This window comes from Castor canadensis, chromosome 9 (assembly GCF_047511655.1).
Source record: "Castor canadensis chromosome 9, mCasCan1.hap1v2, whole genome shotgun sequence".
NCBI classification, from domain to species: domain Eukaryota; kingdom Metazoa; phylum Chordata; class Mammalia; order Rodentia; family Castoridae; genus Castor; species Castor canadensis.
Window position 1 is genome coordinate 52,110,006 of NC_133394.1, and position 25,694 is coordinate 52,135,699.

The 25,694-nt window shown below is 35.5% G+C and overlaps 1 protein-coding gene across 4 annotated transcripts in view; it reads left to right on the plus strand.

The window, feature by feature from the left end:
- Pde5a (phosphodiesterase 5A) overlaps positions 1-25,694 on the plus strand; it is a 123,587-nt gene that overhangs the window by 25,936 nt on the left and 71,957 nt on the right. For all 4 annotated transcript variants that reach the window (XM_074041617.1, XM_074041618.1, XM_074041620.1 and 1 more), the window contains 4 exons: positions 14,521-14,592; positions 16,853-16,942; positions 19,251-19,388; positions 21,537-21,604. In XM_074041617.1, coding sequence (XP_073897718.1) covers positions 14,521-14,592; positions 16,853-16,942; positions 19,251-19,388; positions 21,537-21,604 — 368 coding nt within the window. The remainder of the gene's footprint in view (positions 1-14,520; positions 14,593-16,852; positions 16,943-19,250; positions 19,389-21,536; positions 21,605-25,694) is intronic.

The window sequence follows — 25,694 nt, forward strand, 5'->3', positions numbered from 1 at the left end:
TAGGAGGTTAACTCCAATGGTCATTACTAAAATTACTTGTATCTATGACATGAATATGAGATTAACTAACTGAGTGTGTGATGAATATATGAAATTCAGGCCATGCATGGAGATGATGACAGTGACGTTATATTAATCAGTTTGAGAGATAACAAAGAAAAAAAATGTGTCCCTTGTAATGTTTGGGATGTCATTATACTAAAAAATAATTTGTTGTTTATCTAAACTGAAGTTTACTAAAATTTTATCTGGCAACCTAGTTATTAAGCATACCTGCAAATACTGTGTATGTGAATGGAAAAATGAAACCTGTTGAAACTCTTCCAGGAATGGGGGAGGTGGAATAAAGGAGAATGATAGAGGGGGTGAATTCAATTGTGATATATTGTAAAAACTTTTGTAAATGTCACAATGTATCAGTACAACAATAATTTTAAAAAGAGAGAGCTTTTCCAAAACACAACTTTTTCGACATCTTGTTGACACTCCTTCCCATTCTCTATTCCTGTTTTTTTTCCCAGATTTGTATGACACAGTTCATAATTGTTTCCTGTGAGAATTATTTCTCTAGAGGAAAGGAATGAAGAGAAAGAGAAGAATAGACATATTCTCCACATGGCTGTTGTAGCATAAAAAAGTAACTTGGCTGACCAAGATCCAAGGCCACTCACAAAATACAATATATGACTTCCAGAATTATCTTTAAATTTATAGTTACATAAACAAAGTCCTGGTTTTGTTTGCCTTTGTGTGCACACACCACTCCTCCTGCTCTCATGAAATTTTTGAAATAGAAATTTAGAGTCCCAATGAAGCTTTGGGGAGTAATCCTAAAGATTGTTTGCTCTGGGTTTGAATCCCGACTTACCATTTCCCTGATGACCAACAAGGATGGAATTGATTAATATCTTTCAGTCCATTTTGCTCCTGTGCAGAATAGGGTGAAAAAAAGGACTCATATCAAGGGATTTTGGAAGATTACCCATTCCAACTATTTACCAAAGAACCTAAGAATCACTGTGGTAATCGAATTACTGTTTATTAATAGTTTATTAAATTCCCTGGTACCTTTTAGTGACAACAGTTTTTCAAGGCATAGGGATGAACTCTAGAAAACTGTGACTGGACTAGATGCATATTAAATGCTAAAGTCTGGACTACAGAATAGGTCAGAAAAATCAGGAAGATTTTTTTAAGGTTCACTAAAATGCTAAGCTCTTTTTTTTCCCTCTTCTTATGAAATATGTTAACTAATTAAAAAATTTTAGGAGTTCTTTTTCGTTAATTTGATACTCTTAAGTGTAATAGAGAGGGTGATGCTATTTTAGAAGCAGTGGCCATCGCTATTTTTGAACTTCTCTGATAGTATACTCTGAAAAAAATAAAACAGGGTAGGTTTTTGTAATTTTCCACTCTCCTTACTCCTTTCTAAGAGACTGGGCAAAATGAAAATGAAAACAAAACAAGGGAAGCTTGAAGAGGCTAAAATAATGTATTTTGGAAATGTCAAAGAGCTACTGGCTAGAGGAAATGAATAAAGACGAAAAGAAAAATCAATCAAGGGAGAGTAGAGAGCTTTCCAGGCTGTATTAGAGAGTGGTTTGAGAGTATGGAGTAGGGCTTTGGAAATAATTGCCTTATGTATAGGAAACAGTTAACATGTGTGATATTTATTGAGCAAATTTTGTAAGTATCTAGCAGATACTAATTTATTTAATCTTCGTAACAACCATAAGAGGTAGTCATTCTCTTGTTCCTACTTAACAGATGAGGAAATTGAGACATGCAACACTTAGGGAACGTGCCCAAAGTCACATAGCTAAAAACTGACAAAGCTGACATTCAGACCCAGGCCATTGAACTATAAGGTCATATATATGGAAGACAACTTCTTAGAATTCTGCTGAGGGTTATGACTATAGTCCACTTGCCTCCCATTTAAATTACTATTGTTTTTCTTGGAGAAAGAGGGGTGGGAGGTACATTGATGTGTTAATGTGGCCACAACTGAGCTGTTTTCTGATGGTTCTTCAATGTTAGTGAGAGAGAGAGAGAAGGGAGCACAGTCACATTCTCTATCTAATGCCTTAAGAGGAATCCATAAGGAAATTTTTACCAGGGACAAAAAAGTGACAGGACCATGTTTCTTAGTAACCTAAGACAGTGTGCTCCAGAGAAGAACCATGATATGTGCATGAAGCACAGTGTAAAACAAATTAACAGCAAGTATATGGATTTTAGGGCTGCAGTGAAGTTTCTTTCAGATTTAATTCTAGATTTTTTTCAGGCCTAGGCACTTGGACCAGTTTTTATTTCAGTCACATGCATTAGTTACTTCTATAACCAGGCAGGAGTCTTTCTTTGTTTGGTAAAGAAGTATAGCAAAACTCAATTCTTACCCTCTAGCTCAGATGGAAGACAGCCCTCCCCTGACATACTGCTTTTTATGATACGGTGGAGATACATGTTCTTTATTTACAGGGATTGACCTAAGATATTAACTCTTACTAAGAGCCCTATTTGTTACTAAGGGCCAAGTGATGTTTTTCTGTCTAGATATTTAGGGAGGAGTGAGTAGGGGCAGAAGGCAGGACATTATCATGCAAGCTCTGAAAATTTCTTACTGATCTAAATTGCAGATTATATTTAGTAATATCTTTCAGGCCAGGCTGAAACATCATGGCTGAACATTAGCTCCAATTATTAAGTAGAAATCCAATTTGGAATCAAAGCTATCTTCTCTTCTCATTTTTATCTTATCATCTTGATTGTGTTTTGCCATACTCGCTGATGTACTTATTATTCTTTGATGCAAATATGAGTTACAATGGAAGATTTATGATAAATTCTCCACAGTAGGATAAAGGAGCATATTAGCTAAATATCTAGTTTTTAATATCTTCCTTCTAAAAAATTGGAAAGATTCAAAAGAGTATCAGCTAAGTTTTACTTGGGTAATAAATATTTTGATGAATCAAAGAGATTGTATGCTGAAAAATCACAAAATAAGGCATGAATGTAATAAGATGTGTAAATATACAATATTATATATATATATATATATATATATATATATATATATATATATATATATATTTCTGCAACTGGGGTTTGAACTCAGGGCTTCACACTTGCAAAAACAGGTTCTCTACAGTTTGAGCCACACCTCCAGCCCATTTATTTTCTACTTATTTTGGAGATGGAGTCTCGAACTATTTGCTTGGGCTGGCCTTAAACTGTGATCCTCCCAATCTCAACTCCCAAGTGGCTTGGAATTCAAGCGTGAGCCACTGGCTATAACTGTATCTGCTCATTTAAAAACACTATTGTTTATTTTCCAAAAAAGTCTTAATTTTGACAAGTAATTGTTGAATCATTGAAATATATAAAGCAAAGGTTATTTTTTTTTTTATGAAGCTAGGAAGATACTTGCTTTTAAATCTTTCCATTCAGAGAGGTAGATCTTATATACCAGAAATTAAACATTTACACAAGAGAATAAGATGAATGTGAAATGAGCCTACTAATTAACACCCAAGTTAAAAACAAAGACTGAATGGGGAGCTAGAGAACCCACTGAACAAGGGACAAAGTGCGCTCCAGGGTTTACTCATGTGTTATGCCCAAATATGAGAGGAAACATCTATGTTCCTGCTGCCTGCCATAGGTGCTTGCTCTCCATAATGGTGGAGGTAGAGGAGATAACTGGCCTGTGAGCTTTCATTAAATTTGACAAGTAAACTTAGTGCAAATGAGTTTTAGAGCTTTATACATAACCCTTTAATGCTAAATCAGAATAGCTGGAACTGTGAGTATAAAATAAGCCGAGTTTATTCTGTCAGTTGATCATTTTAGTCACAAAGAACTGGCTAGCTGTGTGTTTTTATAAACTGTTCATTGTCTATATTCCCCAGAAAAACTCTTTTTTTTTTTATTCATATGTGCATACAAGGCTTGGGTCATTTCTCCCCCCTGCCCCCACCCCCTCCCTTACCACCCACTCCGCCCCCTCCCTCTCCCCCCCACCCCCTCAATACCCAGCAGAAACTATTTTGCCCTTATTTCTAATTTTGTTGTAGAGAGAGTATAAGCAATAATAGGAAGGAACAAGGTTTTTTGCTGGTTGAGATAAGGATAGCTATACAGGGCATTGACTCACATTGATTTCCTGTGCGTGTGTGTTACCTTCTAGGTTAATTCTTTTTGATCTAACCTTTTCTCTTCCTTGTAGCTTTGTTTTAGGAACAAAACAGAAGTGCTCCACACAATCTCCTTGTTCTAGACTGGATGTCATGCTGGTAGTGATTCTTTCTTTTTCCTTTTCCACATTACCCTTTAAATAATAAACAAGTGTATTTTTAAAGATGTTAACCACTTTCCCAAGAAAAAAAGATGTCCAAAGAACAGCATATGGAAAACATCATACTAATAGGTGAAGCCTTGAGTCTTTACTGTGACTCCAGAAGAATAAAGAGTGAATAAAGCTTGGGATTTAATTAAAGTAGAGATAGACTCTGTCACCCTAATAATATCTTATTTTTAATGCTCAAAAATTTGATTAATAATGAATGTTATGTTTTAATCAGCAGATTTATCTTCATTGTTATATTCAGGATGACTATTCTAATGCTTGTTCAAATGCATTACATTTTAATTCAGTGGATCATTTATAAATTTAACTTTGAGAAGTTTTACATAGTCCTTAAATAGTTAATATTAGAGATCTGGATAAGCATAAATAATTTCTTTGTATAATATCTGCATCTGATCCAACTAGTTGAGCCCTTGAATGGATTTTGACTATTAAATAATTTCCATGTTTTCATGTATTCTTTTTTTACTTTTTTGGGTCTGGCTTTGAACTCAGGGCTTCATGATTGCTAGGCGGGTGCTCTACAACTTGAGTCATTTTTGCTGTAGTTATTTTTCAGTTAGGTTCTCAGCTGTATGAAGCTATATGAAAGAAGATGGGCCTTTTTTGCTGGTGATACCTACCTTGCCAGTGAGACAGATGCTGCATCTGAGCTTTTCATACATGATTAGCCTTGTGGACTCATTCTCCATTTGGAAGAAAAACACTTACAAATAAAATTATGTTTGAGCTGGGATGAAATAATATTCTCTATGTGAAGGATTTGTTGAGTATGAAAGTACATACACTTACACATACACACACACCTTTTCTCCCTGGGTCTCTTGAGCCAAACAACATGAATGTCCTGCCTGTCATGGTTATAGATGTGGTTAGCAGTGATCTAAACACTCAGTTAAATTCTAATAAGAACGGTTCTCTCAAACCTTTTGCTACCAACTTTTAAAAAAAGATATTCCAGTCTTCAGTGTTTTGATGCACAAAACTTTATCTTTGTCACTCACTTTTGCTGTGTTATTTCTCTTCTGTTTGTATGAGGTATATGTCATGGGCACACTCCTTTACCCTGTAATTATCAGAACATTTTCTACTACAGCATTTTATCAGACTGTAGAGACATGACCCTATAATAAGTGCAGACAATGCTGGCACAAACTTGATCCCTGGTTTAATAGGGTCGAAACTCAACAACACTGTCCAAAGTAAAACCGTGCTCTCTGGCCAGCACCTGAAGGCATGTAGGAGACCTCCCTTAAATTAAATCTTAGTTATTAAATAGACCCAAGGCTCTGAAGTCATTGTTGGCAATGCAGTGTGTAGAGGTGGGTATAAACAGTAGTGGAATTATTTAGATACAAAGTACAGTTTGTAAGATATACATTGATATACAAATTTTATCATAATTTTGGACTTATTCCCAATTAAGCAGTAGGGCAGAGTGTGACATGAACTGCACTTGAATGTTGGCTTAAGAGCACACTTCTTCCCTATCTGTTCTTTGGGTGACCAACCTATATAGTTTCAAATGAAGTAGACACACAGGTAGTTTTGAAGTTCTTGTGAAACAGAGAATGTGACAGTGGGCACTACAGAGCTCTTCACCTAGTAGGGGTTTAGAAAATGTCCATTTCCTCCTTTTGAGGATGTTGCAGGGCTAGGCAAGTGGAAGAATGGAAAGTTAAGCAACAGCAGTAAACACTGTGCCACAGGAAAGACAGCAGGCTCTTTTCTGCTGTGTATCCTTTGTGTCTGGGCAGTTTTTAAAGGGCATATAAGGAAGCTGCTCATAATGACCATGGGATGTTTTCTCTCAGGACCAATCTCTCTATCCCAAGAGACAGAAAGGTCTAACAAGAAGGCAAAAGGTCCCTGTGGTTCTAGGTTTAAGATATTCACCTCATTGCTTAAAAGCTAGTATGATAGGGAGTTTAGTATTTGTCAGGGAGGGGGAGTTATGTTTTATGTGAAAGGATGGGAATAAACACTAAAATCAAGAATTACACCAAGCAGCCTCAGTGTGGAAAGAATCAAGTTTCAGGTTAACTCTGTTCTCACCACAGGATGTTCCTGGGACAGGACAGCTGCTGACTCCCGAAGACTGGATATGTCCTGGCCCCATTTGGGGAGCATCCATCCTGCCCCTCAGCACAGAGCAAGTGGTCAGGATCACAGCCTCTAAGTACACTTACCATGAGTGATTACAAATTCACTTGTTCTTTTAATACTTTAAATTTTTCACATATGGTGTAGTACATAGATCCTAATATACAATTTAATGAGTTGTGACAAGTGTGTATGTTTCCATATAACTTAATAGTACCATTGATCCTACCACCTGTGGGGAACAGTGTCTTATACCTGTCACCATCAATTCATTTGCTTTTCCTGATACATAGGATATTTGTCATGTTGCAGAATTGGTTCTTGGCTATAAAAACTTGTCACAAGATTTATAATCCAAGTCAAAAAAACCAACTTTTTATAGTCACTTGTTATTTGTCTTTGTTTTTTAAAGTTATAATTTGGAAGAATTCTGTTTCCTTTACAAAAACTATTCATTAATAAGTATACTTATGCAATCCAAAGACAAAGCCTTGATATGTTCTAGAAAACCTTGTCCTTGTGATTCCTTTAGTTTATAAGTACAGTCCTTAAAAAACCTGTATTTTATACTAGTGTTGGATTCACTTTTCCCTGAATTATCAGTAGACAGAATATAGGCTTTGGGATCAGACCTGAAGCATAGTCTGCACACTTTTGGCTAGTTTTGTAATGTTTCTGAACATCAGCTTACTGTGTCAAAAAATAGATTGTGGTAAGAATTAATGAATTAAAAGACAGAAAGTGCCTGTCATGGCAGCCCCACTTTCCTCTTTTTTAATGGCCAGTGTTTTGGCATATGAATGTTTCTGCCTCTGGCTGGGAAGAGATGTAGTGACTATATTAACAACACTGCCACTGATTGTCTATTTCTGATGCCAGGTGTCTTCTGCACACCTATTTCTACATCTTTAAATATTCTTGAGGCTGTCTTCAACTTGGCTTCCTATTCCTAGTCATGCAGTCTGTTAGGGTAAACTAAACACATCATTCTCCTATATTCATTCTTGTCCTGCAGGACTTTATATTTCTTAAGATATAAAGAGTAGATGTAGGAGGGCCTGTGCATGTAGTGAATGAAAGGGATTGAAAGAAACAAAAAGACAGTTCTTACTGGTCATTTAAAGAAATACAAATCCTTGATTTTAAAACTCAGTAATGAAAGTCCAACAATTCGAAACAACAACTAAAAAGGTCAAAATTGGCACAGTGATCCATCCAGTTTCCCTAGGTATAGATTATGATAGCAAAAATTTGCAAACATCTATCTCTTGAGGACGGTATAAATAAAATTTGGTATAGAATGAAATATTGTATATAAAATGAGTAAGCTAGTTCTATATCAAGTAATCTAAAAAGCAGCATGGAATATACAAGTTGCAAATTGATTCATATTATATAATTTTATTTAACCTCTTGGGAAGATAAAAGTATTATTTCTTTTTAATAGATTTATGTATGTGTCCAGAGTATAATGAAGGAAGTTGACTGTGGGTAGGAGGGACAGAAGAGGAAATAATTGACTGGAAAGAGAAAGTCCAGTTTAATTTTGTCTTAATTTAATAACAACAGTGAGATATTACTAAATATCTCCATTAACATTTAGTAATTGTGCATTATTGGTTCTCAAAGTGTGTTTTGTCCCTGGACCCGCAGAACTTGATCTTACTTGAGAATTTGTAGAAATACAAATTTTATCAGTTCTGAACTCAGATGTACAGAGTCTGAAACTCTGGAAGTAGGGCCCAGGAAACTGCTCTAACAAGCCCGACACTGTCCCTGCTCGAAATGACAAAGACATGGGAAAGAGAATAAAAATGGACAGATGTAATTAACTCTTATTTGAATGTGAATTGTCTAGTAAGTGCATCACCCTAAAAATTTTTTTGATCTGCTCTGACATTTCTCCCATTATTAAACAACAAATATCTCTCAAGCATTGAGCGCATTCAGAACAATGCAAAGTATTGAGGATCCAGTAAAACACCAGATATAAATCATGTCCTTAGGAAATCTAATTGAAGAGTCAGGATGTGAGTAGAGAAAATGAGATTAAAAAAGAGAATTCCTAATTGTCGGAGGGATAGCCTGCACAGCTGCCACAGAGAATTTCAGAGGGGTGGGTTTAAAGGGAAGGCTTTTTGGAAATTCAGCTTCAGCAGAGAAATAGAAAGTATTTCAACGACTGATACAAACAAAGGACATTGTATGTAGCATCCTAACTAACAGGCCCATGCAAGTGATCTTAGTTTAGTTTGAGGGTGTGGATGTTAAGCAGGAATCTTCATTATGCTAGAGCTGGAGGAAACCATGAAAAACTTTGGAGAAATGAGGTGATTTGTGTATGCAGAACAGAAGATAAATTTGGCTCTAATGTCAAAGATGCAATTAGAAATGAGATTTCATGCTCTACAAAGAAAGTGAATGTTCACATGGTGAAATAGAAAATGCCACACAGGTGAGGGAAAGTGAAAAGAATTTGAGAATAGTAACGTGATGGAACATACTCGTTTCCTACCACTGCTGTACAAAGCTGCTGGGAATTTATGCCTTAAAACAACACAAATGTATTATCTTACAGCTTAGGATGTCAGAGTCCAAAACAGTTCTCATTTGTTAAAGTCAAGGTGTCAGCAGGGCTGTGCTCCTGTGTGCAGTCTTGAGGGAAGAATCTGTTCTCTTGCCTTTTCCAGCTTCCACAGGCTGCATGTACTGCTCAGCACAGGATCCTTTCTCCATCTCCAAGCCCTGCAGCATTGCATCCTGAGGGCTCTCTTTGCTTTTGACTTTCCTTCTGTCTTTTGTCCTTACAAGGACCTTGTGATGGACAGATGGACATGGGTTCATTCATATGACTCAGGGTAATCGCCCAACTCTATATCCTTAACTTAATCCATCTACAAAGACTCTTTTGCCATTTCAGATGACATATTCAGAGGGTCCAGGTATTAAAACAAGAACAGCTTGGGGGCCATTATTTTGCCTACCACAAATTGCCTCACATTTAGAAAAGATGTAAAGAAGCCTAGATTGATTGTATCTAAACTGTTCCTTTTGGTTTTCTCATCTGTAAAATGGGTGGGGAAGGATATGCAGATGGGATTCCCTTCTAAGCACAATGTTTCCAAACTAGAATTCAGCTCCACCGACAGAGATCTTTATCTGTCTTGTTTACTCCTACATTTTCCTTGCCTAGAACAATGAATGGCACATGTAGGCACTCGGTAATTATTAGTTGAATAACATTTATTGCAGACTAAATGAATGAGTCAAGGAAATTTTGAAAAGAGCACTGGGGAGAATTCCCCCAAATATTTTTAATACTTCGTATTGTAATTGTTATATTTCCATGTAGTGTATATTCTAGTGTTGTTGAGGAAGCATGTTTAGTTTAGACTATCTCAAATCCTGTCATTGTAATGTGGCATTATACAGCTAGGAGTGAGAGATAGCTGAGATTTGTGGAATCTTTCTTTTTCTCCCTTGCTTTCAGTCCCCGTGTGAAGCATCCCCTGGAACCAGGGATAGGGAAATGTATTGAGATTGATGTGTGGCCTCAGTAAATGTCTGGGGCAGCTGCTTATTGAAGAAGAAATTACTCACTGTGACAATGATCAGTTGCTCCCAGAACAACCAGCTGTCACATTCCACACTGCTCACCCAGGAGAGTCATGGCTTGCCCTTTGCATTCCTAAGAGAACACTAGGCCCTGTAGGGACATAGCATCTATTTATGCAGTGGGGAGTGCCAGTGAGATAGAAATCAGGAAGGCTTCTTTGTGCTTAAAAAAGAAAAGCACCACAGGATAGCTGAATCTGAGGACACAGGTACCCAGCAGGGAATGGACCTTCTGATAGGGTAGCTAACGTTTTAAGGGACTTTATCCCTCACATGCAATGTCTAAATGTATACTTTCAATCAAAGCTGTCTCTGAAGACTGGCACTTAAAAGCATATAGTTCACCCCTGTAATTCCAGTACTCAGGAATTAGTGGCAGGAGGATTGCCAGTTTCAGTCCAGACTGGGCTACATCACAAGACCCTGTCTGAAAAAACAAAAGAAAACAAAATAAATAAACAAAATAAAGTACCTAGATAGCAGTTACTTGACTTGAAGAAAATATACTAACTTGTTTAAAGGATCAGTGACAGTCTTTCTATCCAGAGAATTAAACTGAAATTCACACTTACTGTCCTTTGTATTTGACTGTCTGACCTTGACTTTTTTTCTTTTTTTTTTCTGTACTGAGGGTGGAACTCAGTCCTTGTGCATGCTAGGCAAGCACACTAATATTGAACCACAGCCATAGCCCTCTATTTTTAATTTGTTTTTATCCATGTATTTTTTCAATTGTTTTCTGTCTGGGGATAGAGGCACATATACATATCAGATATATTTCCCTGGTCTACTGGTCTCCTCAGAGAACTTGCCTGTTTTTATGTAAAAATTATATTCAATTAGTCATCCATTAAAGAAATTGGCCTCTTTTATCTAAGTCTATGAAATTAATAGTGGAGAAACCATTGGTTACTAGAAAGGATGAAAATTCATTGCTTGAAGCCCTCGTCCTCTAAAGTTGACTCTAATAAATATTTTCTTTAATGCTGGATGAAACAAAGTAAATACATTCAGCCTTGTGTCCTGTGAGTCATGCATCTGTTGCTTCAACAGATGTGTATCAAAATATTTGGGAAAAAATTATTTTCTAATATTGGTTCAATATTAGAACCCTCTAAGTAATATAGTATAGTAACTATTAGCATAGCATGTACAATATATTAGATATTGTAAATAATCTACGAGATGATTTAAAGCACATGGGTGAATGGGCATAGGTTATATGCAAATACTGCATCATTTCATAAAAGTGACTCAAACATTCTCAGATTTTGGTATCTATGGAGTATCTGGAACTAATTCCCTATGGATACTGAGGGCAACTACATAATAAATATCTGGTGTTGGGGGGTACAAAGTAGATTTAGAAGCCCACGCATGAGCAAGACTTCAGAAGACATAGTGGATGGAATATACTCCCCCATTGCGAAAACAAGCAGAAGAGAAAATTTTAAAAAGCAAATTTTAGTATATAAAAATGAGTTCAAAACGAGGAAAATCGTAAGCACCAGCAGCCAAGAGGGGGATCCAAGGAAAGAAAAGTGAGTGACCAAAGCCAAATGGGCTCAGAAGATGTTAGATTCAGTATGATGAGAATAATGTCTTGGAGTAGCATTAGTGGACCATAGATGAGTCCACAGACTGGGAGGCAGGGGAGCTGAGAGTAAACTGCTTGAAAAGTCTACAAGTGTGAAATTCTATCCATGAAACTGAGCCTAACAAATTTTCATCACCAGCCAAGAAAAGTGGCAGGAAGTATATGTTCTGCTTAATGCTGCGAGAGAAAGACCCTGGGAGCCAGGAGACATGAGCCTATGCTACACATATACAGGGAGTTCAAATTCCCACCCCTGACTCAGTGCAGCAAAAAATAGGGAGTCACTGCGAATGGACACTGTATAACTCCATGAAACATAGTTTTAGGATGCTTTTTAAAGTGAAAATTAGTCCATTCAGAGATGAAAGAGAATAGGCACTAAGACTTAAAGGAAAGAGTAGGAGAAACAATAGACAGGTTTGGAAAAAGAATTAAAAATTCTAGCAAAGAAAAATTCAGTTATTAAACTGCATGGACTATGAGCAAAAGTTGTGGGTAATGACATGTATCACCTTGATCTATATATAGTCGTCTGTCTGTCTATCTATCTATCTATCTATCTATCTATCTATCTATCTATCTATCTAGGACATTGTTCTTTTGACCAGATGGGAAACTGTTCAGCTCACAGTTAGAAATATTGCTTATTCCTGAGTGTAAAACCTTCAATTAAGCTGTAAATTGAAATTGGGACATAGGTTTTAATAAAGGGAGTGCCCTGGGGATCATCACATGTCTGCTAAAGGAGCCTTGTTCCAAGTGCTCTTGCACTGAAATGGAAGGTGCTAGAGCCCCCTGGGAACAGGTGGTATTTTGGTTCTGCTTGTCTAGTAGAATTGATACTCCCTGAGATCCCCAAAAAACATCATATATTCTGTCCTCTTCCACCTCTCCTATTTATGCCAAATGTCCAGGCACCCAGTGTAGAGATCCCTGGCCAGATCAAGGGTATCTGTAGCAAGCAGCTGTGAACCACAGGGAACCAGTTAGCCCACCCTGACTTGGAACTCAGTTTCAGGGGACTCTTAACAGTAGCATTTTTACTAGTCTTAATTTCAGTAAATATGTTGCATAACTGATTTTACTTTTTTTTTAAGACTGAAATAAACTTATTTTATTGTCAACTTGTGGTAACATACTGATGGACTAAATGTTGATATGGTTAGATTATTGTTTATGTACAAAGCAGCTGGCTTTGGCACCTGTGTATTTTTGAGTGAACATGTCATCATTTCTAAGAAACCATCTCCTTTGCCCACACTGGGTGCCCCTTCAGATTTCCTAGCCATGAGTGGACATCTAAATCATAAAACATCACTCTACTGTGCTATTTGTGTTGTGTTTCACCCACTCTTTAGCCTGCCCTACTGCTGGGTAGCCTTTTCCCCAGTTTTCATCACTCTTTTTAACCTCATAGGCACTTGAACATTTGATAAATAAATGAAGGAAAACTTCAGACAACCAGACTAGTGTTGCTGTGTATTAGACCCCAGTGATCTCAAATGCTTCTGGGCTACATTTCAAGTGAACATGCCCAACTATAAACCAGACATGTTTGACCTTGGACAAAATCTTTACTAGGCTTTTGTCATGAGGCTAGAGCATCTAGAAATCTGTCAGCTATTTTCAAGAGCTAAAGAGTACACAAAAATGAGGGAGAATAGAAGGAAGGGCAATAGAAAGGCTTGGGATAAATGAACAATTCTCTCTAAAATATTATCCCTTTGTCAGAAGGAAGAGAGAGAGAAAAAAGTTGTCGAGAAGACCAGAAAATACATCAGACAAAAATGTACTTTCCCCTCCCTGATCTGCCCTCCTAGAGGGGAATTTTGTAACATTTTATTATAGCTAAGGGACTAGAGAACTGGGAAAAAAAAAAAAAAAAAAACAAAAGAAGAAACTTCCACACAGAACTAAGGACTGCATATTCCTAAAGTGTAACCATTTAGAGGATAACAGTTTATCCTGATGATACTAAATTGCTGAAAGAAGGAAGAAGTTGAATTTATAATAAAAAGGAGACTGAAGTAAGATGAAGGTCTTTATAAGACTAAAGTAATAACTCACACTGAAGTTGGAAAGAAACGGGTAAGCAAATACACTTCCAAGAAGAATGACGAATCTTTTGTGGAACTTTACACATACTCACAAGTCGAGCTCTGCTCAGTCAACTTAAGGTACTGTGTATTGTTCAGAAGACTTTTGATCTATTTGATATAAGGCTTGGCCTGTTCAATCCTGTTTGAATTTTTAGTAACCTCTTTCCTCAAAGTGAAATCTGTTGAGGGTCAAGTAATTTTCTAGGGTAGAAGTTTTAAAAGAAGTTGGATTACATCCCTATATTAGGAATCCTTTGTGTCCTAAGGATCCTCCTGTATTACTTTTGTGACTGGCCATTGAATCCTGTTTCATTTTTGATAAAAAATATAAGCCAATATAAAATGCTTATTTTACTATGAATTTTATTTGAAACATAAATTTATTGTTCATTATATTCAAAAAGGGTGTAAAATATTTACTTACAATGTGATTACCTTACTTCACTCAAAATGCATTGTGAAATCACACAATGTAATATGGTTTGAGTCCCAAGAGGTTAAAAAACACTAATACTCTTACTAGGAAAAAGGACTCTAGACAGTGATGCAGAATTCGCTTAAATGCTGAGTTTAACATTTTTTACATCTTTTTTTTTACAGATGTTATTGTTTTGTAGTATTGTGTTATTTTATAGCACATATAGAATATCCTCTGGTAACACATTCACTTTGAGGAATTCATATAGTAATTCTAGTCAATGAAAATATGTGTCACTTTCCTTTCTTTATTCCAGGTTGTTGGTGTAGCCCAGGCCATCAACAAGAAATCAGGAAATGGTGGGACATTCACTGAAAAAGATGAAAAGGTACGAAAACCTGACTGGCATTATGCCTGCTTAGACAGAAGCTTTGTCTTTACAGTACACAGATATCCTTAGAAATAATTTTTGATCACTGAAAATATGATAGATAAAAACAAAGTTCAAAAGTGTATGTTTGGCTAAATACAGTGTTGGTTTGACCTATTGATGTGATTGGGTTGTTCAGTCAGGAAAATCCCCAAAATTCCTTCCTCCCTGTGCTGCAGGCCTCCCCTGAGCTGTGTGCATGTTAGGGCCACATAGAGGGTACCTTACAGGATTTTAACTCATTTACCTTTCGTCACTGCTATAGAGTTTCAACTTTGAGTAAAACCCCAGAGTGCTGATCCAAATTCAACACTCCAGGCTGGCTAAAAATTGAAATTTCCTCTTGTGAACCAAGTTTCCCAGTGTTTTATAAGCTTTGCACACAGACAGTGGTTCACCAAGGTGTGAATTCTGGATGGATGATGTGGATTTATACCCAGAAAGGGCATTATTTTATCACTGTTCCCATTCACCTACCACATTGATATGCTCTCCCTATAAGACACCCTTAGACCTATTTATAACTTCCTTCTGTCAGTAGCATCAATATTTCTCCAATGAAATATGTAATTATGTGCATATCATAACTCACTGCATTCTTTCTATTCTAAGTGCAAGTGTTGCTACTCTGTAAATTAGTAGGAGATTTTGAATTTGGAAAATATTCAACTAAGACAGAGTTACTTTTGTTTTTGTGCTGTACGCTGTATTAGCACCTGTATTAATTCTTATGTTTCAACTGATTCAGAGGATAGCAAGTATTTTTTGTGGGGGTGGGGAAGAGGTTGAAATAGGGTCTCACTATGCAGCCCAGACTGGCCTAGAACTCCCTATATATCACAGACTGGCCTCCAACTTTCAGTCCTCCTTCCTCAGCTCCCAAGTGCTGACATTATAGGTGTGCACCACCCCACTCAGCCACAAGTACCTTTTAAAATCAGAGTAATGAACATTTAATAGCACCTGTGAATATTTGGTACAAAAACATAATTCTTAGATTGGCGATTTAACCCATTATTATATTTTTAATACATATTTATAGTATACTCCAATAAAGTAAACCCCTCTTGAATCATTTTGCCCTTTATAGGCTGTATTACATTTTGGTAAAATATATCCATAGTTTACGGATAAAGAATGCCATCTAAAGATTTGTTTTAATCAAGCTAGGCATTTGTGCTCATGCCTGTAATCCTAGCTAAACAGGAGACAGAGATCAGGAGGATTGAGGTTAGAGGCCAGATGGAGGAAAATAGTTCCTGAGACCCTCTCTTGAAAAAAAACCCAACACAGAACAGGGCTGATAGAGTGGCTCAGTGGTACAGTGTCTGCTTAGCAAGCATCAGGCTCTGAGTTCAAACCCCAGTACTGCAAAAAAAAAAAAAAAAAATTTGTTTTAATCAATAATTAACATGATTTTGAGCAAATCACCCTAGTATGGTATAATAATGATGATTTATCCATGTTAAAAACATATTTAAACTAATGTTTGTAACTTTATATAATATTTAACCTTATACTGATAAGAACTTTCTTCGCTGCAGTAGTAAGTTACAGGCTACTTATATAGCCTGTGCATCCCTGAGTCTTAGCCTCATGTGCAGGCTCAACTAGATTTTGCATAGAGCAAATTGCAATTTCCTGTTTTATAAGGAGAACTTTATGTTAGTCCCTTGCCTCCTTCTTCTTAGAAATTTATACCTAACATGTAACATAAGGAGACTGTGTTATACTTGTCATCTGCCAGTTGTACCATTTATCTAACACTTGTTTAGCATCAGTTCTTAATTTTTTTTTTGAGACAGGGTCTCAGTATGTAGCCTAGGCTGGCTTAGAACTCCCAGGCTGGTCTTGAACTTGCAATCCTCTTGCCCCTTAGTCCCAAATTCCTGGGATTAGAGTGCATTCCATGACACCTGGTTCAGTTCCTAATTTTGTGCAGAACAAACATCTACATTTTTGGCTTGTACTATTTATTTTAACTGTAAATATTTTTGGATACCTTTAATGTTTCAAACAATATTACTAGACAGTTTTAATGGATTTTTTTTTTTTTTTTTTGATCAAGCCCAGGTCCTTATGCATGCTAGGGAAGTGCTTGAGAACTGAGCTACCTCTCCAGCTTGGTCTCCAACTGGGATCCCGCCTCCACCTCCCAAGTGCTGTGATTACAGACTTTTACAGGCAATTCTTTATCTGACTGTGCTCTTTTTTCTAGGACTTTGCTGCTTATTTGGCATTTTGTGGTATTGTTCTTCATAATGCTCAACTCTATGAAACATCACTGCTGGAGAACAAGAGAAATCAGGTAAGTCTGATTACGAGAGAGAAAACATAGGTATTCCTTTTCAAAAAAAAGTTACCATTTTATCCAAGTCGTGACTGCATATCATAAGAATTCAAATAATTTAAGTTCAGTTTCTTAATATTTTAGTTGTTTCTTCTAGTAGTCATTTCCATTTCCTATTTTCTGTCCTTGGTTGCTTTATCACTGTTAGACAAAATTCTTTGACTTGAGGGGTATTTGGCTTATCCCTTACTTGCCATTACCCTTATCCTATAAGTATCATCCTTATTTTAAGTTACTGGAAGGGTGCATTTGTGGTACTAAATGCTGCATTTAGTTCCTACTTTATCAACTGTAAACATCGATCACTCCACACATAAACATCTTAGCATTCCTGTCCTTCCCAACTACCACTCCTTAGTCTTGCTTTTCTTTTTTGGACTTATTGTTTATTGACACCTTGATCATATACATACATATTGTTCTGTAACCATGATGGACTTTTTCAAGCTTTGTCTAGGTTAATTCTGAACTTGCCATTTAAAATAAAGTCCTTGTAGTTACTGTGCCTATGTAAATGTTCATATTTCCTTTATTCTGTAGCTTTCAATTTTTTCTGATCTTTCTTATTTCCTTCCTATTTTTCCTGGAACTTTTGCTCTAATGTAACCTGTGTCTTTGCCAAGTTGCCTCCCTTCCCCTATACACCTGGCCCTGTTATATTAGGCATTTTTGTTGAGTTCTTCTTTTTCTCGGAACTGTCCACTTTCCTTTTCCAAGTGAAACATTCTCCCCATGCCTACTGTATGCACGTTATCATAGAATTTTCCTTCACTGCTTTCTTAGAAAGATTCCACTATTTTCTGGATCCCATAATTATTGCTTGTTGCATTTACTCTATCCCATTCTCAATTAAATGTTTAAAAGACAGCATTGGTGAGGCCAGCTTTCTGAATCCTTGCATGTATGAAAATATCTATTTTACCATCCTACTATGTTGGCTGGGTATGATGTTGTAAACTGAAAAATCAGGTTCTCAGATTTTAAAGAAGTGCTTCGTCTTCCATCCATGTGTTGTGATTCTTGGCTCTTTGTAAACTTTTTATGTATGTTATTTATTGCTGTAAATCTATAACATAGAGTGTACTTTGCATATTATACATAGTACATGTTTTATAATGTCAATATTTTTGTCTATTGGTAGGCATTTTGGAGTATGTACCTTTGCTTCTGTAACTTAATTTCACAAGATGACTCTTTCACTCATCATTCTGGTGTCTGTCAGGTCATCCATTTGAGTCTTGAGGCTTAAATAAGCCCTGAAAATTCTATGTAGTTCTTTTTTCATTATTTCTTTGAACTTTTCTCCTTCTGTTTTCTTTCTTTAGAACTCATGCTAATGAGATATTGGGTCTTCTGTGGCCTTAACCTGCAATCTTCCTGACTGTGCTGCTCCATTCTTGCTACCTTTACTCCAGTCCTCACTTTTACAAGTGTAGATGTAATCAGAACCCTTCCTTCTTACAGTCTATCACAGTCCAAATGGCTTTGAAAACATACCAGGCTTCATGGATTCCTTCTTTACTGACACTGCATTCTCACCTCCCCTTCTTGTCTTTACACTCTGTGCTCCCCTCAAATGTGATCAAAACTTTCAGTATTCTACTTTCTCTCAATTGAGTTCTTTTTGCCTGAAATATTTCCCTTCCCCACTTTTCTAAGTAATTTCTGCTTAACTTTCAGACTTCAGCTAGGACAGTATCACCTGCAGTAAACCTTTTGGAGGAAAATTCTTTCTCTCTCCTCATCACATAGAGACACTCTGTGGCATTCAGAGGAAAGAGACATATCCAGAAAAACACAAAAGGAATGCTTAAAATTTTGTTTACTTTGGATAGTCCTCTGAAATATTGATAATGTTGATAAATATTGATGTCAGAAGTTTGGAATAACAATAACTGTGTATCATGTAATACATACTGTTAAATACTGATACACAATAAATGTTTTATAAATACTAAATTATTTAATCCTCACAACAGCCCTATGATTTTGTTTCTCTTAATGTCCCCATTTTCATGAAACATGCCCCAAGTCACTAAGCTAGCAGGAAGGGAAGTCAGGATTAAAAGCAGATTACTCTGGCCTAAAATCCTGTGATCTTATCTACTGGACTAACTACATTAACAATCAGTAGGAAAATGGTTAGCAAGCAGAAACAAATTTAATACTTCCATGCAAACTTGATCATAACCCTTGCAGATTGGTATATTGCTTTAATAACTACCAAAAATTATTTGATAATAAATTGTTGCTCTTTCTTGTCTAGGTGCTGCTTGACCTTGCTAGCCTAATTTTTGAAGAGCAGCAATCATTAGAAGTAATTCTGAAGAAAATAGCTGCCACCATTATCTCTTTCATGCAGGTGCAAAAGTGCACCATTTTCATAGTGGATGAAGATTGCTCTGTGAGTACAGAGTATGACTTTTTTATTTTTAGAAAGACAGAAACTGGCATTCTGAAAGCACCACTATTAAACATTTTTGTAGCCTCAGAACCCACTCCCAAAGCCAACTATATATGCAGTTTATGTAAAACTACTTAGACTGTGCCTCAATGCCCTCATTACTTCTGTATCCCAGTGCTCAAGAGTGACCATGGAAATGTCTATGTGCTGCTCTGTCAGTGGCTACCCTGTCTTGATGGAGAAACACATTGTCTATGCAGTGTGCTGACTTTTCACTGTCAGGAGTAATAGTGCGCTGGAAGCTATGAACAGGTGGACCTCCATTCTGAATGGGAGGGTATAAAAATTTCTTTGTACCAGAATTGATTTAGAAACCAGAATGCATAGCCAAGTGGAGGTTGTTACTAAAGGTTTTTGGAGTCCTGTATCCTTTACCAAAAATGGAGACCATTAACTGTTCTAATTGATAGATTCCAGTCCATTGATTTGTAGTGTGAAGGAACATTTTCAGGTGCATGGGGAAAGGTGGGGTTCTCCCACCCTGCGCTGGTCATTTACATACAGGCCAGCTGCCTGGAGTTTACCCTTAGAGTCAGGCCACTGGCCCAAGGCACTTTTCCTTTGTGCAGTCTCTTTCCATCCTCAATATATAACTATTGCTTCTGGAATATTCCTTTTTGATGTAGTTATTTATTTTCTTTTTCATTTATTCAAAGACTAGGCCATTCATTAAAAGTTACTAAGGAAAAGAGTGCCACTTCCCCTTATATACAATAATTATAATCTATATATGATACTGGAATTGATGTTTTGGGTGGCAGTAGAAACAAAAAAATATTCAATAAATTTTAATTGGTTTAAATGTTAAGACTGTATGACCAAATACCCTCTGAATCATTTTTTGTGTGTATGTATATGTCAGAATGAATGTGTTGATTAATGCAAAGTTCTCATTAGTAGGATAGCAAATGAGAATTCACTGTGCTAAAAAGATAATCAGGACTTTCATAGATACTGTTTTATATTTTCAATCAGTTATAAAATGCTTAATACAGAGATGATTACAAGATAGTTGCTAGCCTTTTTAAAGTTCAGGGCAGAATTCATTAATGCGGTGTTTTTTTGCGGTATCATTTTTGCTCTGTGACCTGCTCTTTAGCATTTAATTTTTGAAAACTATACCTGAAACAGTCCTTTACAAAACAACTTAAATGTCACTTTAATTAATATTCAGTGCAAGCTTCTACCACTTATAATACCTATCATGGTTGCAAACTGATTTGGACCAGTGGGGCTTTGAAATATAGCTTACTGTTATGTCCATGAATGTATTTTGCTCACTTTTTGACAAATTAAGTTGTTGGGTTTAGAAAAGAAGTTAGGTGACTTGATGTTCATTTGTATTATAATTATTTGTTGATTAAAAATATTTCAACCTGATGGGCTATGGGCATGGCTTCAAGTGGTGTAGCACCTGCCTGGCATGTGTGAGGCCCCAAGTTCAAACCCCATTATCAAAACCAAAAAAATCATATATATATATTTCAACCTGAGAAAAATAAAATAGAAGCCCCCCCAAAATGTAACCAGTTCTTCCATTCCCACATACTTTCATTCTTATTTCTTTTCTTCTTTATTTAGGTGTAAGTATAGCATTAATACAAATATGTATTTTGCTTTTTAGTGTAATTTCAAAAGTATTTATGTCACTAAAGTCTTTGCAACCACTTTAATTATCTCATAAAATATTGCTGAGTGATATATCTCTTTAAGAAGGCATCCTTTGCCTAGGATTTAATAACAGCACATAAGGTATGCTTAAAAGTCCAAACTTAAGAGTTTTCCATAAGCATTCAGAAAATTTGAAGCCAATATATATACATTATACCTGGTTAAAAAATAATAAGCCAGTAGTACTCAGATAATATTTTTCTTCAAGTAAAATCACAAGTAATGTGAACAAAGTCTAAAAATAGGAGGTAGCTTTGAGTATGTTATGGAATGAGTACATAAGTCATATTAATTAGATACTAAGTAAACATGTATTTCAAGTCTTGGTGTCTTTGTCAGTTTCACAATGTGTATAGCATATAATTTCCATTATCTTGCCAAATTTACTTCTCAGTGTTGTTGTCCCTCTATTTTCAGGAGTCTTTCTCTAGTGTGTTTCACATGGAATGTGAGGAATTAGAAAAATCATCTGACAGTTTAACAAGGTAAAAATACTTCTCTGTCTTGTCATTACCACTGATACATTACCCTGCTAAATAGCTTTTTCATTTCCAGTTTGATTTACAGCAGGCTGTACTTTTCTACAACAAATAATTTTATTTGTCAAAATACTTTATTCAATGTCGAAGTTCCAGAGTTTTTTCTACTACATTGACCTATCTGTGAATTATTTCATATAGTAAATAGTATTACAATTAGAGTAGGCCTTGGTATAGGATTAGTGTGAATGAGTTAATTTAAGAGCCACAAATACTATACTTTGATTCTATTTTTTCATTTGCATATTTGACTATTACTGGAAACTTCATAGATTTCTAAGCAAACTTTTCTGTAAGTGAATTCTAATTAGGAATCAACCATGAAGATATAACTCATAACAGAAGAAAACCTAAGGTCTTGATCATGACCAGTATCTGTATCCCCAGTGGCTAGAACCAAATCAGATCTCTATTGCCATTCAGTTCTCTTCCATGGTTTCATTGTCTTTGAATCTGTGTTCATTTCTTTGTTGATAACTGTTCCCTTGAAAAGTATAATGTACTTACATGATGGAAGAATACAAATGATGTTTTCCCAATTTTTATGTGCACTTTTTGAAGAATTTTGAAATAGATTTGGGTAAAGTACCAAGTATTCTTACTAGTACTTTTTTTTTATTTCTTTTATTCATATGTGCATACAATGTTTGGGTCATTTCTCCCCCTTTCCCCAACCCCCTCCCTCTTCCCCCCACCCCCTCGCTACCAGGCAATAACTTTTTTTTTTCCTTTTTCTTTTATTATTCATATGTGCATACAAGGCTTGGTTCATTTCTCCCCCCTGCCCCCACCCCCTCCCTTACCACCCACTCCGCCCCCTCCCTCTCCCCCCCCCAATACCCAGCAGAAACTATTTTGCCAGGCAAAAACTATTTTGCCCTTATCTCTAATTTTGTTGAAGAGAGAGTATAAGCAATAATAGGAAGGACCAGGGTTTGCTATTTGAGATAAGGATAGCTATACAGGAAGTTCACTTGCATTGCTTTTCTGTACATATGTGTTACATTCTAAATTAATTCTTCTCAAACTAACCTTTTCTCTTCTTACTAGTACTTTTTTTTTTTACCCTTAGAAAAACTTAGTATTATTGGATTAAGTGATAAGATTTATCAAGAATATAAATCTGCCAAGATAAGTTGTTGAGAATTCTTGGGTAAAATGCTGTTTATCATATTACTCATTTTTCATTTGTTAAAAACTCATTATTGAAATTATAGCCAAAAGCCTCATATAGAAATAGAACATTATTCAACTTTACTTTTGATATAAAGTTACAAGGTTTTTTCAGCACAGTGAACTTGCCAAAGAATTATTTCATGTAGTGAGTGGTACAGCTCTCAGTAACTAATTCCTTGATAGTATCATTTCAGAAACAGCCTTCTGGACTACAGCATATTCTCTCAGATAAATGGCCTGGTATCTTTAAAAAGTCAGTATCATTGAATAAAATTCTTGGAGACATGAAAGACAAATGCAATACTTAATTTTGATGAGATCCCAGCTCAAAACAAAACAGTTACAAAGATATTTTGTGGAATAATTGGAAATTTGAATATGAACTGGATACTAAACAGCAATAAATAATTATTATTACTTTTCTTTGGAATAAAGAAAATAGTGTAATTGTTAGGAGAATGCTCTTTAGTTGATTCATAAAAGATAAATAAGTGAATATATTTAAAATATCTTGTAGGAAAAGCAAATGTGGAAAAACTATTAAAAAGTTTTGGCTCTATGAGTTGGATTTTCATTTTACTTCAGGTTTTTTACTTTTTCTATACATTTCAAAAAAGTTCATCAGAAAAACATTGTTATAAAACGTGGGAAACAAAACACAGATCACCTCTGTAGCTCATCCAAAGCAGAACTGCCTGAGTTTGCAGCTACAAGAACAGAATACTTCAGTCTACCACCTGCTTTTGTTCTGGCTCTTTTAAACTAGATTGGCCTCACAGATCAATGAGAGGTCTGCCAAAGCAGTCATCTGCTGTAGTCCTTTGTATGTAGTCTTTCCTTTGTTCTTCCCCTCTTACCTTTTTCAAATTTACTGTCCTTTGAAGTCTTCCTCTATCAAGATGGAGAAACTATTAACCAATAACTTGTTATTGTTAGTTAAGTGTGTATTTAAAAAATAACTCATTATTATTAGACTAATATGCTATAATAAATGACTTTTTCTCTTATTAAAAGCATTTTAGGGACAGGGATATAATTTTGGGCAGACAGGGAATTCATTGGACTCAGAAAATATACTTAACCTAAGTCTTAACTGCTAACTTGGTGCTGGGTGAATTATAAGGTGGGTAAACCATGCTTTCTCTACACAGAAATCTTTCTGCTACCTTTGAGTTTGGGACTCACATAGTTATAACTGAATAGTTGACCTTTATTTCACTCTTGGCCTTGCTGGCAATGAGCTGAAGGTAACTCCATGCCTCTTCTTTCCCAAACTGCTGTTTCACTGTGTTTTCTGGCATTGCATATGATATTGGTTCATTTAATACTGAATATTTTTTGAATGTGGGATAATATATGCATGCTTGCTGTGTGTATTTCTCTTAAATGCTGGTATTAGGCTACACTGCTATGTCTGTTATGAAGTTCTTACTCTTAGGAGCAGCATTAATACAGATTATCTTGTATGGTGTCATAACATCTTTGCTTTTTGTTACTATACACACACACACACACACACACACACACACATATATAAAATATACCTATCTGTATTTTTATATTTACCTTTATAGGATAACAGAAAAACTTAGTAATACTAAAAGTATAAAATGATGAATCATCTATATTTACCTTAGAATATTTATGCAGCAGCATACATCTGTATAATTATATTTTATGTATTGACATTTTGATTTTTATTGTAAATTGAGCCAGGTCTTCCATTATCTAGTGACAGCCTAACAAACCCAGTGACTTGGTGTGACAGTGACCTCTATTGGTGAATTTACATTTTTAAAACAATAAAAGCAAAGACTTGTCATCTATTTGGTTTCTTTCTGATGAATACCACGTCTTCTCTCTGTAGGCCAAATGGAAGATATCTTCCCCTTTTTTTTGAATCATTTCAAGTCAGTCCTATTATAAATATACTTTTATAAAGTATGAATAGATTACTTGTGACTACTTTAAAAGAGACTAATTTTAACTGATTTTACAGTGATAACTATTTTTAAATTAGCCCTCTAATGATATAATAAAAGACCTTACTGATGCAAATAAAAATTTTTTAAAATTAATTTTATAAAACCTGAATTAAAAATAGTAACTTCAACATTTGGCGAAAGGGCTAAACTTATTGTTTAATAATGGATTCTTATTTTGTTTCTGAAATTGATTATTGATAGAATTCAGTACTTTTTACCTGTCCAAAACTCTTTTTATGATGTTTAGCAGTAAATAAAGCATTTTTATACATAATTACAGTTTGAAAACATGGGTCTTTTCAGATTTTTCTAACCCAGACACTAATTGTCTTTTTTAACTTAAGTATATTGACCACAACTTTAAAATGTGAAGTGTAAAACTAAAAATACTCAGATGAACATTACATATCTTTATTAGAATCATGCCTTAATTGGGATGGAGGTAGTAAACTCTTATTAGTTGGGTTGCTGCCCAGGAATTCCAAAGGGAGATGCCTTTCCAGAGGGCAAGAGGTTTAAGTTTCTGTGCTGACATTCAGGGAGTCACCCAGTGAGAAGGAAGAAGTGCATCTGATAGTGTATAACTCGTGTTAGCTCTTTATTATGAGAAAAAGATACTTAACCATTTTCATTCCATGCTAGTTAATTTTATGTTCTTTATAAATGCACTTTTTAATTATAAAATGATAAAAAACAATTAATCCTTTAAGTTCATGGTTTTAGACTATATGTATTCTAGTTAATACCCTTGTAATTGATTATTCTAGTAGAAAATATAATTATAGTTAAATAAGTAAAAAAACTACTTTTAAAATAGTAAAAACGTTTTACTACTTTAAAAAAGCTGGACACTTTTAAAAATCAAATTGTATTTA